The 14,075-nt window shown below is 47.3% G+C and overlaps 1 protein-coding gene across 1 annotated transcript in view; it reads left to right on the top strand.

The window, feature by feature from the left end:
- The first annotated feature begins 2,506 nt into the window (after window positions 1–2,506).
- Window positions 2,507–14,075, top strand: part of LOC134984869 (zinc finger protein 135-like) — a 53,339-nt gene continuing 41,770 nt past the window's right edge. The window contains exons 1-5 of the mRNA XM_063950348.1: window positions 2,507–2,583; window positions 5,423–5,454; window positions 10,933–11,011; window positions 11,130–11,227; window positions 11,326–12,544. Of these exons, the coding sequence (XP_063806418.1) occupies window positions 10,978–11,011; window positions 11,130–11,227; window positions 11,326–12,544 (1,351 nt within the window). The 5' untranslated portion in view covers window positions 2,507–2,583; window positions 5,423–5,454; window positions 10,933–10,977. The remainder of the gene's footprint in view (window positions 2,584–5,422; window positions 5,455–10,932; window positions 11,012–11,129; window positions 11,228–11,325; window positions 12,545–14,075) is intronic.

A 14,075-nucleotide genomic window follows, 5' to 3' on the forward strand; every position in this document is an offset into this window, starting at 1 on the left:
ATTTTATGACAACACAGTCCACTCTCCCTCTATACTATGACAGCACAGGATGCTACCCTTGTATATTATGACAACACATGATGCTACCCCTGTATATTATGACAACACGGGATGCTACCCCTGTATACTATGACACCACAGGCCGCTACCCCTGTATATAACAACAGGGGCCGCTCCCCCTGTACACTATGACAACACAGGATACTACCCCTGTATATTATGACAACACAGGATGCTACCCCTGTATATTATGACAACACAGGATGCTACCCCTGTATATTATGAGAACACAGGATGCTACCCCTGTATATCATGACAACACAGGCCACTCCCCCTGTATACTATGACAACACAGGCCGCTCCCCTGTATATTATGACAACACAGGCCGCTCCCCCTGTATATTATGACAACACAGGATGCTACCCCTGTATATCATGACAACACAGGCCACTCCCCCTGTATACTATGACAACACAGGTCGCTCCCCCTGTATATTATGACAACACAGGCCGCTCCCCCTATATATTAATGCACTCCCTCTGCATAGTATTAAACCACAGGCCTCTATCTCTGTATAGCAAGACAATACAGGCCGCTACCCCTGTATAGTACAATGCCACAGGACAGAACACCTGTAATGTCTTGTGTATACAGTTACGATAATGACGGGTTCTGACCACCTGTATTACGGTAACGGTGGGGTCTGCTCCACCTGTATTACGGTAACGGCGGGGGCTGCGCCCTCTGTATTACGGTAACGGCGGTGTCTGCGCCACCCGTATTAGGGTAACGCCGGGGTCTGCGCCACCTGTATTAGGGTAACGGCGAGGTCTGCACCACCTGTATTATGGTAATGGTGGGGTATGTGCCACCTGTATTAAAGTAACGGCGGGGTCTGTGCCACCTGTATTATGGTAACGGCAAGGTCTGTGCCACCCGTATTACGGTAACGGTGTGGTCTGCGCCACCCGTATTACAGTAACGTCGAGGTCTGTGCCACCGTTAGTACGGTAACGGTGTGGTCTGCACCACCCTTATTACGGTAATGGCGAGGTCTGCATCACCCTTATTATGGTAATGGCGGGGTGTGCGCCATCTGTATTACGGTAATGGCGATGTCTGTGCCACCTGTATTACAGTAACAGCGAGACCTGCGCCACCTGTATTACGGTAACTGCGGGGTGTGCGCCACCTGTATAATGGTAACGGCGGGGTTTGCGCTATCTGTACTACGGTAATGGCGGGGTCTGCGCCACCTGTATTACGGTAACGGTGGGGTCTGCGCCACCTGTATTACGGTAACGGCGGGGTTTGCACCACCTGCATTACGGTAACGGCGGGGTCTGAGCCACCTGTATTACGATAATGGCAGGGTTTGCGCCACCTGTATTATGGTAACGGCGGGATCTGCGCCACCTGTATTACGGTAACGGTGGGGTGTGTGCCACCTGTATTACGGTAACGGCGGGGTCTGCACCACCTGTATTACAGTAACGGCGGGGTCTGCGCCACCTGTATTATGGTAACGGCGGGGCCTGCGCCACCTGTATTACGGTAACGGCGGGGTCTGCGCCACCTGTATTACGGTAATGGCGGGGTCTGCGCCACCTGTATTACGGTAACGGCGGGGTATGCGCCACCTGTATTACGGTAACGGCGGGGTCAGCGCCACCTGTTTTACGGTAACGGCGGGGGCTGCGTCACCTGTATTATGGTAACGGCGGGGTCTTGTGCCTCCTGTATTACGGTAACGACGGGGTCTGCGCCACCTGTATTACTGTAACGGTAGGGTCCGTGTCACCTGTATTACGGTAACGGCGGGGTCCGCGCCACCTGTATCACAGTAATGGCGGGGTCCGCGCCACCTGTATCACGGTGACGGCGGGGTCCGCGCCACCTGTCACGGTAACGGCGGGGTCTGCGCCACCTGCATTACGGTAACGGCGGGGTGTGCGCCACCTGTATTACGGTAACGGCGGGGACTGCACCACCTGAATTACGGTAACGGCGGGGTCTGCGCCACCTGTATTACAGTAATAGGACACTAGAGTGTCAGCCACCTGTATAGGGATAATGCAGCACCAGAGGCTGCTCCAGCTGCACTATAACAAGGCACCAGAGGCTGCTCCCCCTGTAGTACAGAACCTGACACCAGAGCTGCTCAGCCTATAGAATAATAATAATAATAATAATAATAATATCATTACCTGCTGCCAGACACAGCAATGGCTGCTCTCTGCTCCTGCTGCCTTGTGGGAATGATAGAAGGAAGGCAGAGCTCAGACCAGGGGAAAATGGCCGCCGCTCCTGACGTCCCTACACGGCCAGGGAACCTATTGCTGCTGCCTGACTGGTCTACAAGAAAATGGCCGCCGGCCTCCTGCACTGAGGACATTTATTTTAATAGTAATTACAGAGGGCGGGGTGAAGGAGGGGAGGGGCTAGTTACCCGTAAGCAGCCTTTGCCAATCATGCCCTACTTCCGACCTGTGCGTTCCACCTTACTTCCGGACTGGGCGTTCCACATACAGGAAGTGAGTTTTCAACGACTGCTGCAGCCTCCCAGTGTCCGTGCAGATCAGGTAATGGCGTCTTACTATACAGGGGGAGCAGCCTGTGGTGTCCTGATATTATTATTATACAGGGGGAGCAGCCTGTGGTGTCCAGTTATTATTATTATTACACAGTGGGAGCAGCCTGTGGTGTCCTGTTATTATTACTATACAGGGGGAGCAGCCTGTGGTGTCCTGTTCTTATTATTATACAGGGGGAGCAGCCTGTGGTGTCCTGTTATTATTATTATTACACAGGGGGAGCAGCATGTGGTGTCCTGTTATTATTACTATACAGGGGGAGCAGCCTGTGGTGTCCTGTTGTTGTTATTATTATACAGGGGCTGCAGCCTATGGTGTCCTGTCATTATTATACTGAGGGAGCGGCCTGTGGTGTCCTGTTAGTATTATTATTATTATTATTATTATTATTATAATACAGGGGGAGCGGCCTGTGGTGTCCTGTTGTTCTTATTATTATTATTATTATTACACGGGGAGCAGCATGTGGTGTCCTGTTATTATTACTATACAGGGGGAGCAGCCTGTGGTGTCCTGTTGTTGTTGTTGTTATTATTATACAGGGGCTGCAGCCTATGGTGTCCTGTCATTATTATACTGAGGGAGCGGCCTGTGGTGTCCTGTTAGTATTATTATTATTATTATTATTATTATAATACAGGGGGAGCGGCCTGTGGTGTCCTGTTGTTCTTCTTCTTCTTCTTCTTCTTCTTCTTCTTCTTCTTCTTCTTCTTCTTCTTCTTCTTCTTCTTCTTATACAGGGGGAGCAATCTGTGGTGTCCTGTTATTGTTATTATAAAGGGGGAGCAGCCTGTGGTGTCCTGTTGTTGTTATTGTTATTATATAGGGGGTCATTCCGAGTTGTTCGCTTGTTATTTTTTTCGCGCAACGGAGCGATTAGTCGCGAATGCACATGCGCAATGTCCGCAGTGCGACTGCGCCAAGTAAATTTGCTATGCAGTTAGGAATTTTACTCACGTTTTTTTTCTTTGTTCTGGTGATCGTAATGTGACTGACAGGAAGTGGGTGTTTCTGGGCGGAAACTGGCCGTTTTATGGGTGTGTGCGAAAAAACGCTACCGTTTCTGGGAAAAACGCGGGAGTGGCTGGAGAAACGGAGGAGTGTCTGGGCGAACGCTGGGTGTGTTTGTGACGTCAAACCAGGAACGACAAGCACTGAACTGATCGCAGATGCCGAGTAAGTTTGAAGCTACTCAGAAACTGCTAAGAGAGGTCTAATCGCAATATTGAGAATCTTTCGTTCGCAATTTTACTATGCTAAGATTCACTCCCAGTAGGCGGCGGCTTAGCGTGTGCAAAGCTGCTAAAAGCAGCTTGCGAGCGAACAACTCGGAATGACCCCCATAGAGGGAGCAGCCTGTGGTGTCCAGTTGTTATTATTATTATTATTATTATTATTATACACAGAGATCGGCCTGTGGTGTCCTGTTGTTATTAGTGTTATACAGCGGGAGCAGGTTTTTGTGTACTGTTATTATTATACAGGGACAGCAGCTTGTGGTGTCCTGGTATTATTATTATACATTGGGAGTGGTGGTGATGTCCTACAATACTGGAGGAATGGCCTGAGGTGTCCTGCTTTTAAAGACATCTGTTATTATTTTTATACTGGGGTGCAGCCTTTAGTGTTGTTGTTGTTGTTGTTGTTATTATTATTAATTTTATTATATATAATTGTGGGGATTGAAAATATTGCTCAGTATGAAGCAAATGTATATCACACACCTGGGAGCGTCACTGTGATATCACTTATATCTATAGTAATAATACAGGGACATGACTGGGGAGGTGAGGGGATCTGGGAGTGTCACAGTGACATCACTTATATCTATAGTAATAATATAGGGACATGACTGGGGAGGTGAGGGGATCTGGGAGTGTCACAGTGACATCACTTATATCTATAGTAATAATATAGGGACATGACTGGGGAGGTGAGGGTATCTGGGAGTGTTACAGTGACTTCACTTATAACACTAGTAATAATACAGGGACATGACTTGGGAGGTGAGGGGATCTGGGAGCGTCACAATAACTTCACTTATATTTATAGTAATAATACAGGGACATGACTGGGGCGGTGAGGGGATCTGGGAGTGTCACAGTGACATCACTTATATCTATAGTAATAATATAGGGACATTACTGGGGAGGTGAGGGGATCTGGGACTGTCACAGTGACATCACTTATATCTATAGTAATAATACAGGGACATGACTGGGGAGGTGAGGGTATCTTGGAGTGTTACAGTGACTTCACTTATAACACTAGTAATAATACAGGAACATGACTGGGGAGGAGAGGGGATCTGGGAGCGTCACAATAACTTCACTTATATTTATAGTAATAATACAGGGACATGACTGGGGAGGTGACGAGATCTGAGAGCATCACAGTGGCATCACTTATATCTCTAGTAATAATTCAGGGACCTGACTGGGGAGTTGAGGGGATCTGGGAGTGTCACAGTGACGTCACTTATAGCTATAGTAATAATATAGGGACATGACTGGCGAGGTGAGTGGAACTGGGAGTGTCACAGTGACATCACATATCTATAGTAATAATACAGGGACATGACTGGGGAGGTGAGGGGATCTGGGAGTGTCACAGTGACATCACATATCTATAGTAATGTAACCCCTTTTTTACCTGGGGGTATAGTTTATATGTGCAATGTGCCTCCACCCAAGCTATTTAGAGCCCAATACTCTAATCGCTTAGGAAATACCCTACCCCTGTAGTGGTCGCCTATAACATTAGTATGTGATGTAACCAGATAGGACTATGCACATTTACCTATCGTACCTTTCCTTTGTGATTTCAGGCTCTTCCACAGATACGGAGACAGTTCCACCGGTAAGTATACTAGTTTTAATATGCAAGAAGTTATAGGCCACCTTATACAGTTATATCATATAATACTCAAACCATGAACCGTTCTACTAATATACCCCACCTATACATAATAATATACCCCACCTATACATAATAATATACCCCACCTATACATAATAATATACCCCACCTATACATAATAATATACCCCACCTATACATAATAATATACCCCACCTATACATAATAGTATACCCCACCTATACATAATAATATACCCCACCTATACATAATAATATACCCCACCTATACATAATAATATACCCCACCTATACATAATAATATACCCCACCTATACATAATAATATACCCCACCTATACATAATAATATACCCCACCTATACATAATAATATACCCCACCTATACATAATAATATACCCCACCTATACATAATAATATACCCCACCTATACATAAGGTAATGCATGCAATACAGAAAATACGATTCCACAAGAAAGTTGTAGGACTGCGTTTGAAAAACCACCCGGGTTCTCTTCCTATAATCGTGCACGGTTGGGGCCCTTTCGTGTCTGTGTATAAGAAGTACTCTGGGTTATATGGGTCTCCACTTGGAGCAATTGTCCTCACGATTGTTGAGCAATCCCTACTTCACGGCAATGAATAGCATGGTTTCCATGGAAGATCTAATTGTAGCGCTCCTAGACAACCTGAAACAGGAAGGTAGTACGTGGAGCTCTCCACCCTGGAATCCCTGACACCCGTGGTCTGCTCGTTACATATAGTGGGGTGATGATCTGTGTTACCTGTCCCAGGATAAGCATAGCCCCACTGTAGATCCGTGGGGGTGGCTCCAGAACATACAGAAGTCCCTGTTATTGGCACCTGTCTCTGATAGGTGAGTGGTGCTTAGTCTCCCTAGTGTATAATTTCCAAGTTTAGGTGACCCTGCGCTCTCTCCGAGCTGCTTTCATCATTATACACCACCGCACTCTGTATGACTGCTACCCGGCTGGGCATTATCTAATGGATATGGAGTCTCTAGAGGTGATATTTATACTCCTCAGATCCACCAATGCTGCTGGTCCCTGTGCTACTGTGCTGGGGACTGGTACTTTAATAGTTAAAGGATGATAGGGGAGTATGCAGACTAGCAGGATTTATATGGGGGCATCCTGCACTTACAATGATAGTGTGCCCGGTATGGTCCTCCCCCCGACTCCACCTCCACCAACAACCGGGCTCTTCCTGCAGGTTGGATGGGATGAGGGACACAGCTCTGCCTCGGGGGGGGGGACTGTCTGCTACAGTTGGACTCCTGGTAGCTGCTGCCCGCACTGCGGTCTCCTCCCATGTACTGCCTGCCCCGCCAGCGCTCCGCCTCCCAGCACTCTCCATGACAACCAGGTACCGGGACGTCCCTGCTCGGCGTCCACCAGGGGAAACTAACACAGCGCTTCTCACCAGCAGCGGGAGACATCCAATTCCTTTCCCCCACAGGGGCTCTCTCACTCGCAGGGAACCGCCTTCCTGTAAGCTCCCATGTCTCAGCCGCCAGCCTTTTTCTCTCCCCTTAGTCAGCCCACCAACAAAACCGCCACTACACGCGCCCAGCCACCTCTCTTAGCACACGGGATCTCTGGAAGCTTCTCCACGATCTCCGCTGCGCTTGCCAGAGTCCCCTCACCTTCAGCAGGCACAGAATATTAACATGCATAAACACACTATACATTATTGGATCACTAGAAAGATCCAAGTTATTATCACATATATGGTGTACATCAGTTGGCAGCATCTCTATTACCTTATAGATCTACACATTCATTCATTGATTTGCCCCCTCATAGTGTCCCAAGGCCTTCAGATCACTAGGGTACTATAGTAATAGTACAGGGACATGACTGGGGAGGTGAGGGGATCTGGGAGCGTCACAATAACGTCACTTATATCTATAGTAATAATACAGGGACATGACTGGGGAAGTGAGGGGATCTGGGAATGTCACAATAACGTCACTTATATGTATAGTAATAATACAGGGACATGACTGGGGAGGTGAGGGGATCTGGGAGCGTCACAATAATGTCACTTATATCTATAGTAATAAAACAGGGACATGACTGGGTAGGTGAGGAGATCTGGGAGTGTCACAGTGACATCACTTATATCTATAGTAATAATACCGGGACATGACTGGGGAGGTGAGGGGATCTGGGAGCGTCACAGTGCCATCACTTCTATCTATAGTAATAATACAGGAAAATGACTGGGGAGGTGAGGGGATCTGGAAGTGTCACAATAACGTCACTTATATCTATAGTAATAATACAGGGACATGACTGGGGAGGTGAGGGGATCTGGGAGTGTCACAGTGACATCACTTATATCTATAGTAATAATACAGGGACATGACTGGGGAGGTGAGGGGATCTGGGAGCGTCACAATAACGTCACTTATATCTATAGTAAGAACACAGGGACATGACTGGGGAGGTGAGGGGATCTGGGAGCGCCACAGTGACGTCACTTATATCTCTATAGTTATATTACAGGGAAGTGACTGGGGTCTGAGGAGACTTAGGAGTACAGTAGCACCAGGGGATGTGTCTGGGTGATGACTGGAGAGGTGACTGCTGGGAATGGGACATTATACAGTAACACCAGGGAACGTGTCTGGGTGATGACTGGAGAAGTGACTGCTGGGAATGGGACTTTATACAGTAACACCAGGGAACGTGTCTGGGTGATGACTGGGGAGGTGACTGCTGGGAATGGGACTTTATACAGTAACACCGGGGGACGTGTCTGGGTGATGGCTGGAGAGGTGACTGCCGGAAATGGGACATTATACAGTAACACCGGGGGACGTGTCTGGGTGATGACTGGAGAGGTGACTGCTGGGAATGGGACATTATACAGTAACACCAGTGGATGTTTCTGGGTGATTGTCAGGATTCTAATTTAGTATGTCCCCGGAGGGGCACTAGTGGGTCAGTGTAGGAGTGATAGAGGAAACTGGGAAACGGACAAAAGTTCAGCGCATGTGCGCTTGATATTTATTATCACACAGGGATAACCGATGACAGGAACAATGAATAATAACTTAATCCGATAAATGAATATTTCAAAAGTCACTGGTAACAAATAAGCAATGAAGATGAGCTTGAAACTTGAAATAAATGATAAGGCAATAATGAAATCAGATGCAGCAAACAAAACTCTGGTATATAACGAATAGCCATCAAAGCACACAGTCTCTGTAGAAGCATACGTCTTTAAGCCAAGCAAGGCCCTAGCAGGAGACAGTCCCAACACAGCAAGATGTTAAGTGCTGAGAACTGAGAAAACACCTGAGGAAAGTCTCTTACTGCAGATTGGTGTAGCAGACTGTGGCTAGAGTTTGTAGCAAACTGGAACAATGAAGACTGGAGACTGGAACACAGGAACTTGCACACTGAATGTGACTCGCAGGAGAGCTGGAGTGGTAGCTGCTACTTGTAGTTCCACAGGAACACTGGAACAGGGAAACAACTTGGAGATGCCAGAAATAGGAGATTGCTGGAAACAAAGAATTGAAGACTGGAACCTGGAACTGGAAACTGGAACTGAACTGGAACTGCTGGGACCTGTAGTTCCACAGGTCCAATACACAGGGGTATCTCTGCAGACAGAGGACTGCAAACAGGAGACGCCTGTTCACAGAATGTGACGTGTTGTCCAAGGCGATGAGACTGAGCCAGGAACTGGAGTTTATACCCCTTGGTCTGTGATGATTGGGTGTGGCATCTCTGTGAGAGCACACCCCGCTGGATTAGGTGTTCAGATCAGCTGTGAGTTAGCTGAAGCACTGTGTACTCCAGGCTGCAGTAGACTGAAAACTAGAACTGGAACAGAAATGAACTGCTGGAACCTGTAGTTCCACAGTAGTGATGCGATGGAGAATGCAGATTCATGACAGTGATGACTGGAGAGGTGACTGCTGGGAATGGGACATTATACAGTAACACCAGGGGATGTGTCTGGGTGATGACTGGAGAGGTGACTGCTGGGAATGGGGCATTATACAGTAACACCAGGGGACGTGTCTGGGTGATGACTGGAGAGGTGACTGCTGGGAATGGGACATTATACAGTAACACCAGGGGACGTGTCTGGGTGATGACTGGAGAGGTGACTGCTGAGAATGGGACATTATAAAGTAGCACCGGGGGATGTGTCTGGGTGATGACTGGAGAGGTGACTGCTGGAAATGGGGCATTATATAGTAACACCAGGGGACGTGTGTGGGTGATGACTGGAGAGGTGACTGCTGGGAATGGGACATTATACAGTAACACCAGTGGATGTTTCTGGGTGATGACTGGAGAGGTGACTGCTGGGAATGGGACATTATACAGTAACACCAGGGAACGTGTCTGGGTGATGACTGGGGAGGTGACTGCTGGGAATGGGACTTTATACAGTAACACCGGGGGACGTGTCTGGGTGATGGCTGGAGAGGTGACTGCCGGAAATGGGACATTATACAGTAACACCGGGGGACGTGTCTGGGTGATGACTGGAGAGGTGACTGCTGGGAATGGGACATTATACAGTAACACCAGTGGATGTTTCTGGGTGATGACTGGAGAGGTGACTGTTGGGAATGGGACATTATGCAGTAACACCAGGGGATGTGTCTGGGTGATGACTGGAGAGGTGACTGCTGGGAATGGGGCATTATACAGTAACACCAGGGGACGTGTCTGGGTGATGACTGGAGAGGTGACTGCTGGGAATGGGACATTATACAGTAACACCAGGGGACGTGTCTGGGTGATGACTGGAGAGGTGACTGCTGAGAATGGGACATTATACAGTAACACCGGGGGATGTGTCTGGGTGATGACTGGAGAGGTGACTGCTGGAAATGGGGCATTATATAGTAACACCAGGGGACGTGTGTGGGTGATGACTGGAGAGGTGACTGCTGGGAATGGGACATTATACAGTAACACCGGTGGATGTTTCCGGGTGATGACTGGAGAGGTGACTGTTGGGAATGGGACATTATACAGTAACACCAGGGGATGTGTCTGGGTGATGACTGGAGAGGTGACTGCTGGGAATGGGGCATTATACAGTAACACCAGGGGACGTGTCTGGGTGATGACTGGAGAGGTGACTGCTGGGAATAGGGCAATATACAGTAACACTGGGGGATGTGTCTGGGTGATGGCTGGAGAGGTGACTGCTAGTAATGGGACATTATACAGTAACACCAGGGGACGTGTCTGGGTGATGACTGGAGAGGTGACTGCTGGGAATGGGACATTATACAATAACACCAGGGGAGGTGTCTGGGTGATGACTGGAGAGGTGACTGCTGGGAATGGGACATTATACAGTAACACCAGGGGATGTGTCTGGGTGATGACTGTATCACTGTGTGTGTCAGGTTCCTATAAGGTGTCAGGATGTCACTGTCTATGTCTCCATGCAGGAGGGGGAGTATATAGAGGAACACAGGGTTCTGTACAAGGACGTGATGATGGAGAATCACCGGCCCCTCACATCACTAGGTAAGAGGAGACTGTCATGTATTGTACAGGGGAGAGCAGGTATGGGGACCCCTATATACACACATCACCTGATAATCACATATATACACTGTACTCAGTCACTGTGTGTCTCCTACAGATGGGCCCAGTAACAGAGATACCCCAGAGAGATGTCCCCGTCCTCTGTATTCCCAGGAATGTACAGAGGAGAATCACAGGATCCCACAGGAGGATCAGGTAGGTGGGATTTAGGGTCTCCCCAATATACCGAAGTGACTGTCACTATATGATGTTTAGAGAAGCTGTGTGTCATTATATTTGTCTTGTTTACATAGCGTGAAGCCCAATTAAATAATATTAAAATAAAAGATACAGAGGGAGAAGAAGAGACGTATGTGACTGATATAAAGGCAGAAGATACAGAGGGAGAAGAAGAGACGTATGTGACTGATATAAAGGCAGAAGATACAGAGAGAGAAGAAGAGACGTATGTGACTGATATAAAGGCAGAAGATATAGAGGGAGAAGAAGAGACGTATGTGACTGATATGAAGGCAGAAGATATAGCGGGAGAAGAAGAGACGTATGTGACTGGTATAAAGGCAGAAGATATAGAGAGAGAAGAAGAGACGTATGTGACTGATATAAAGGCAGAAGATATAGAAGGAGAAGAAGAGACGTATGTGACTGATATAAAGGCAGAAGATATAGAGGGAGAAGAAGAGACGTATGTGACTGATATGAAGGCAGAAGATATAGCGGGAGAAGAAGAGACGTATGTGACTGATATAAAGGCAGAAGATATAGAGAGAGAAGAAGAGACGTATGTGACTGATATAAAGGCAGAAGATATAGAGGGAGAAGAAGAGACGTATGTGACTGATATAAAGGCAGAAGATATAGAGGGAGAAGAAGAGACGTATGTGACTGATATAAAGGCAGAAGATATAGAGGGAGAAGAAGAGACGTATGTGACTGATATAAAGGCAGAAGATATAGAGGGAGAAGAAGAGACGTATGTGACTGATTTGAAGGCAGAAGATACAGAGGGAGAAGAAGAGACGTATGTGACTGATATGAAGGCAGAAGATACAGAGGGAGAAGAAGAGACGTATGTGACTGATATAAAGGCAGAAGATATAGAGGGAGAAGAAGAGACGTATGTGACTGATATGAAGGCAGAAGATACAGAGGGAGAAGAAGAGACGTATGTGACTGATATGAAGGCAGAAGATGCAGAGGGAGAAGAAGAGACGTATGTGACTGATATAAAGGCAGAAGATATAGAGGGAGAAGAAGAGACGTATGTGACTGATATAAAGGCAGAAGATATAGAAGGAGAAGAAGAGACATATGTGACTGATATACAGACAGAAGATATAGCGGGAGAAGAAGAGACGTATGTGACTGATATAAAGGCAGAAGATATAGAGGGAGAAGAAGAGACGTATGTCACTGATATAAAGGCAGAAGATATAGAGGGAGAAGAAGAGACGTATGTGAGGGGTGATCTGCAGTGTAAGGAGGAGGAGATCCCTAAAGATATCAGCACAGGTGAGTAATAAACACTTATTACAGAAGTCACATATTCTCCTTGCTCAGTCACTACAGCAATCTTTTATCCTACACCCTCCTCCGCCATCTGCCCTGTTCTCAGTTGGGTGTTTATAACACAAGGTTATCCATGACAAACATCACATGAAGAGAGTTATTACACACATCACTATAGTGTTATTAAAAGTAACAAGCAGAAGTTTATTTTTAGGGATCATATATAAGTAGTAGTGTGTTTTTTGTGGAGCGTCTAATTTGTATGGGATCGAAATTTCTCAGTTTAGCAACCTACTACAGGGGATCTGCATCTCTCCTCAGAATCCGGAGCACAGAGTCAGCAGTGAGTACTGGTTGTAAAGGGGCCCTAGTTACAGTTACACTTATGGTAACCATAGCTTCTTCATGGATCCAGGAGGCAGTTTGACAGACTTCCTCCCGCGGACCGCACACAACGCTGCTACTTTCTGGCTCTAAGCCCTGGGTCTCAGCTGCGCAGCTTCCCCGCCGCCCCCCTCCTTCTGCTGGCGCTGTGACAGAACAAACGGTCTAAATCAAAGTAAATAAAATAAAGAAAATAAAGAAAAGCAGGACAGACCTGCTGACAAACCCGTGGCATGGCGGTTTTCCTGCTCACCTGGGGTCCCCCTTGGGGGGCGCAGAGTTGGAAGGTTTTCGGGACGCCTGGGCCAAAACATCACCGGACGTCTGGGTCAACAATATTTCCCAGGGTTACAGGATAGTTACAAGAGCGTCCGCACAGTCCATTTATTTGCAGCGCGAGGGCCTAGGTGCCCATTGTGAGCAGGAGCGTTACAGGAGGCAACTTCAAAGACTCCTGCATACAAAGGGTTAAGTCGCCAGTCCCGGATTCTCAATGAGGAACGGGATTTTATTCAAAACTTTTGGTAGTGCAAAATACCTTCATATCCCGATTTGGACCCATCACCAAGCTTAGTTAAGATTTGCACCGGTGTGGGATCACTACCGAATCAGGGCCCTGCCATTCAGTCTATCATCAGCTCCAAGAATCTTTATAAAGATCATAGCAATAGTGGTGACAGGATTGAGACAGGGGTCACGATCATACCTTATCTAGACGATCTACTGATCAAGGCCTCATCTCAGAAACAGCTGATAAAGGATGCTCAGACATCTCATCAATTTCTCATTCAACATGGGTGGATTGTGAACTTCCAGAAATCCAACCTCATGCCAACTCAACGGATTCAATTCCTCGGTCTCATCTTGGACACGATACAATTAAGAGTATTCCTACCAGAGAACTAGATCTAGGACCCACAGAGGTTAGTGGCTCAGGTACTAAGGACACAGACGGGTTCTCTACACCTCTGTGCTACTTCTCGAGAAGAGGGTGGCGTCATTCGCAGCTCTCCGGTACGGGGGACTTCATTCCTGACAATTGCAGATGAAACTCATTGCTCAGGGAGCAGGTTCGCACTGGCTTCTACATCGAAGAATCCAGCTTCCACCGCGCATACGAACCTACTTGATTTAGTGGTCGTTGCACAAG

Source organism: Pseudophryne corroboree (genome assembly GCF_028390025.1).
Source record: "Pseudophryne corroboree isolate aPseCor3 chromosome 3 unlocalized genomic scaffold, aPseCor3.hap2 SUPER_3_unloc_9, whole genome shotgun sequence".
NCBI classification, from domain to species: domain Eukaryota; kingdom Metazoa; phylum Chordata; class Amphibia; order Anura; family Myobatrachidae; genus Pseudophryne; species Pseudophryne corroboree.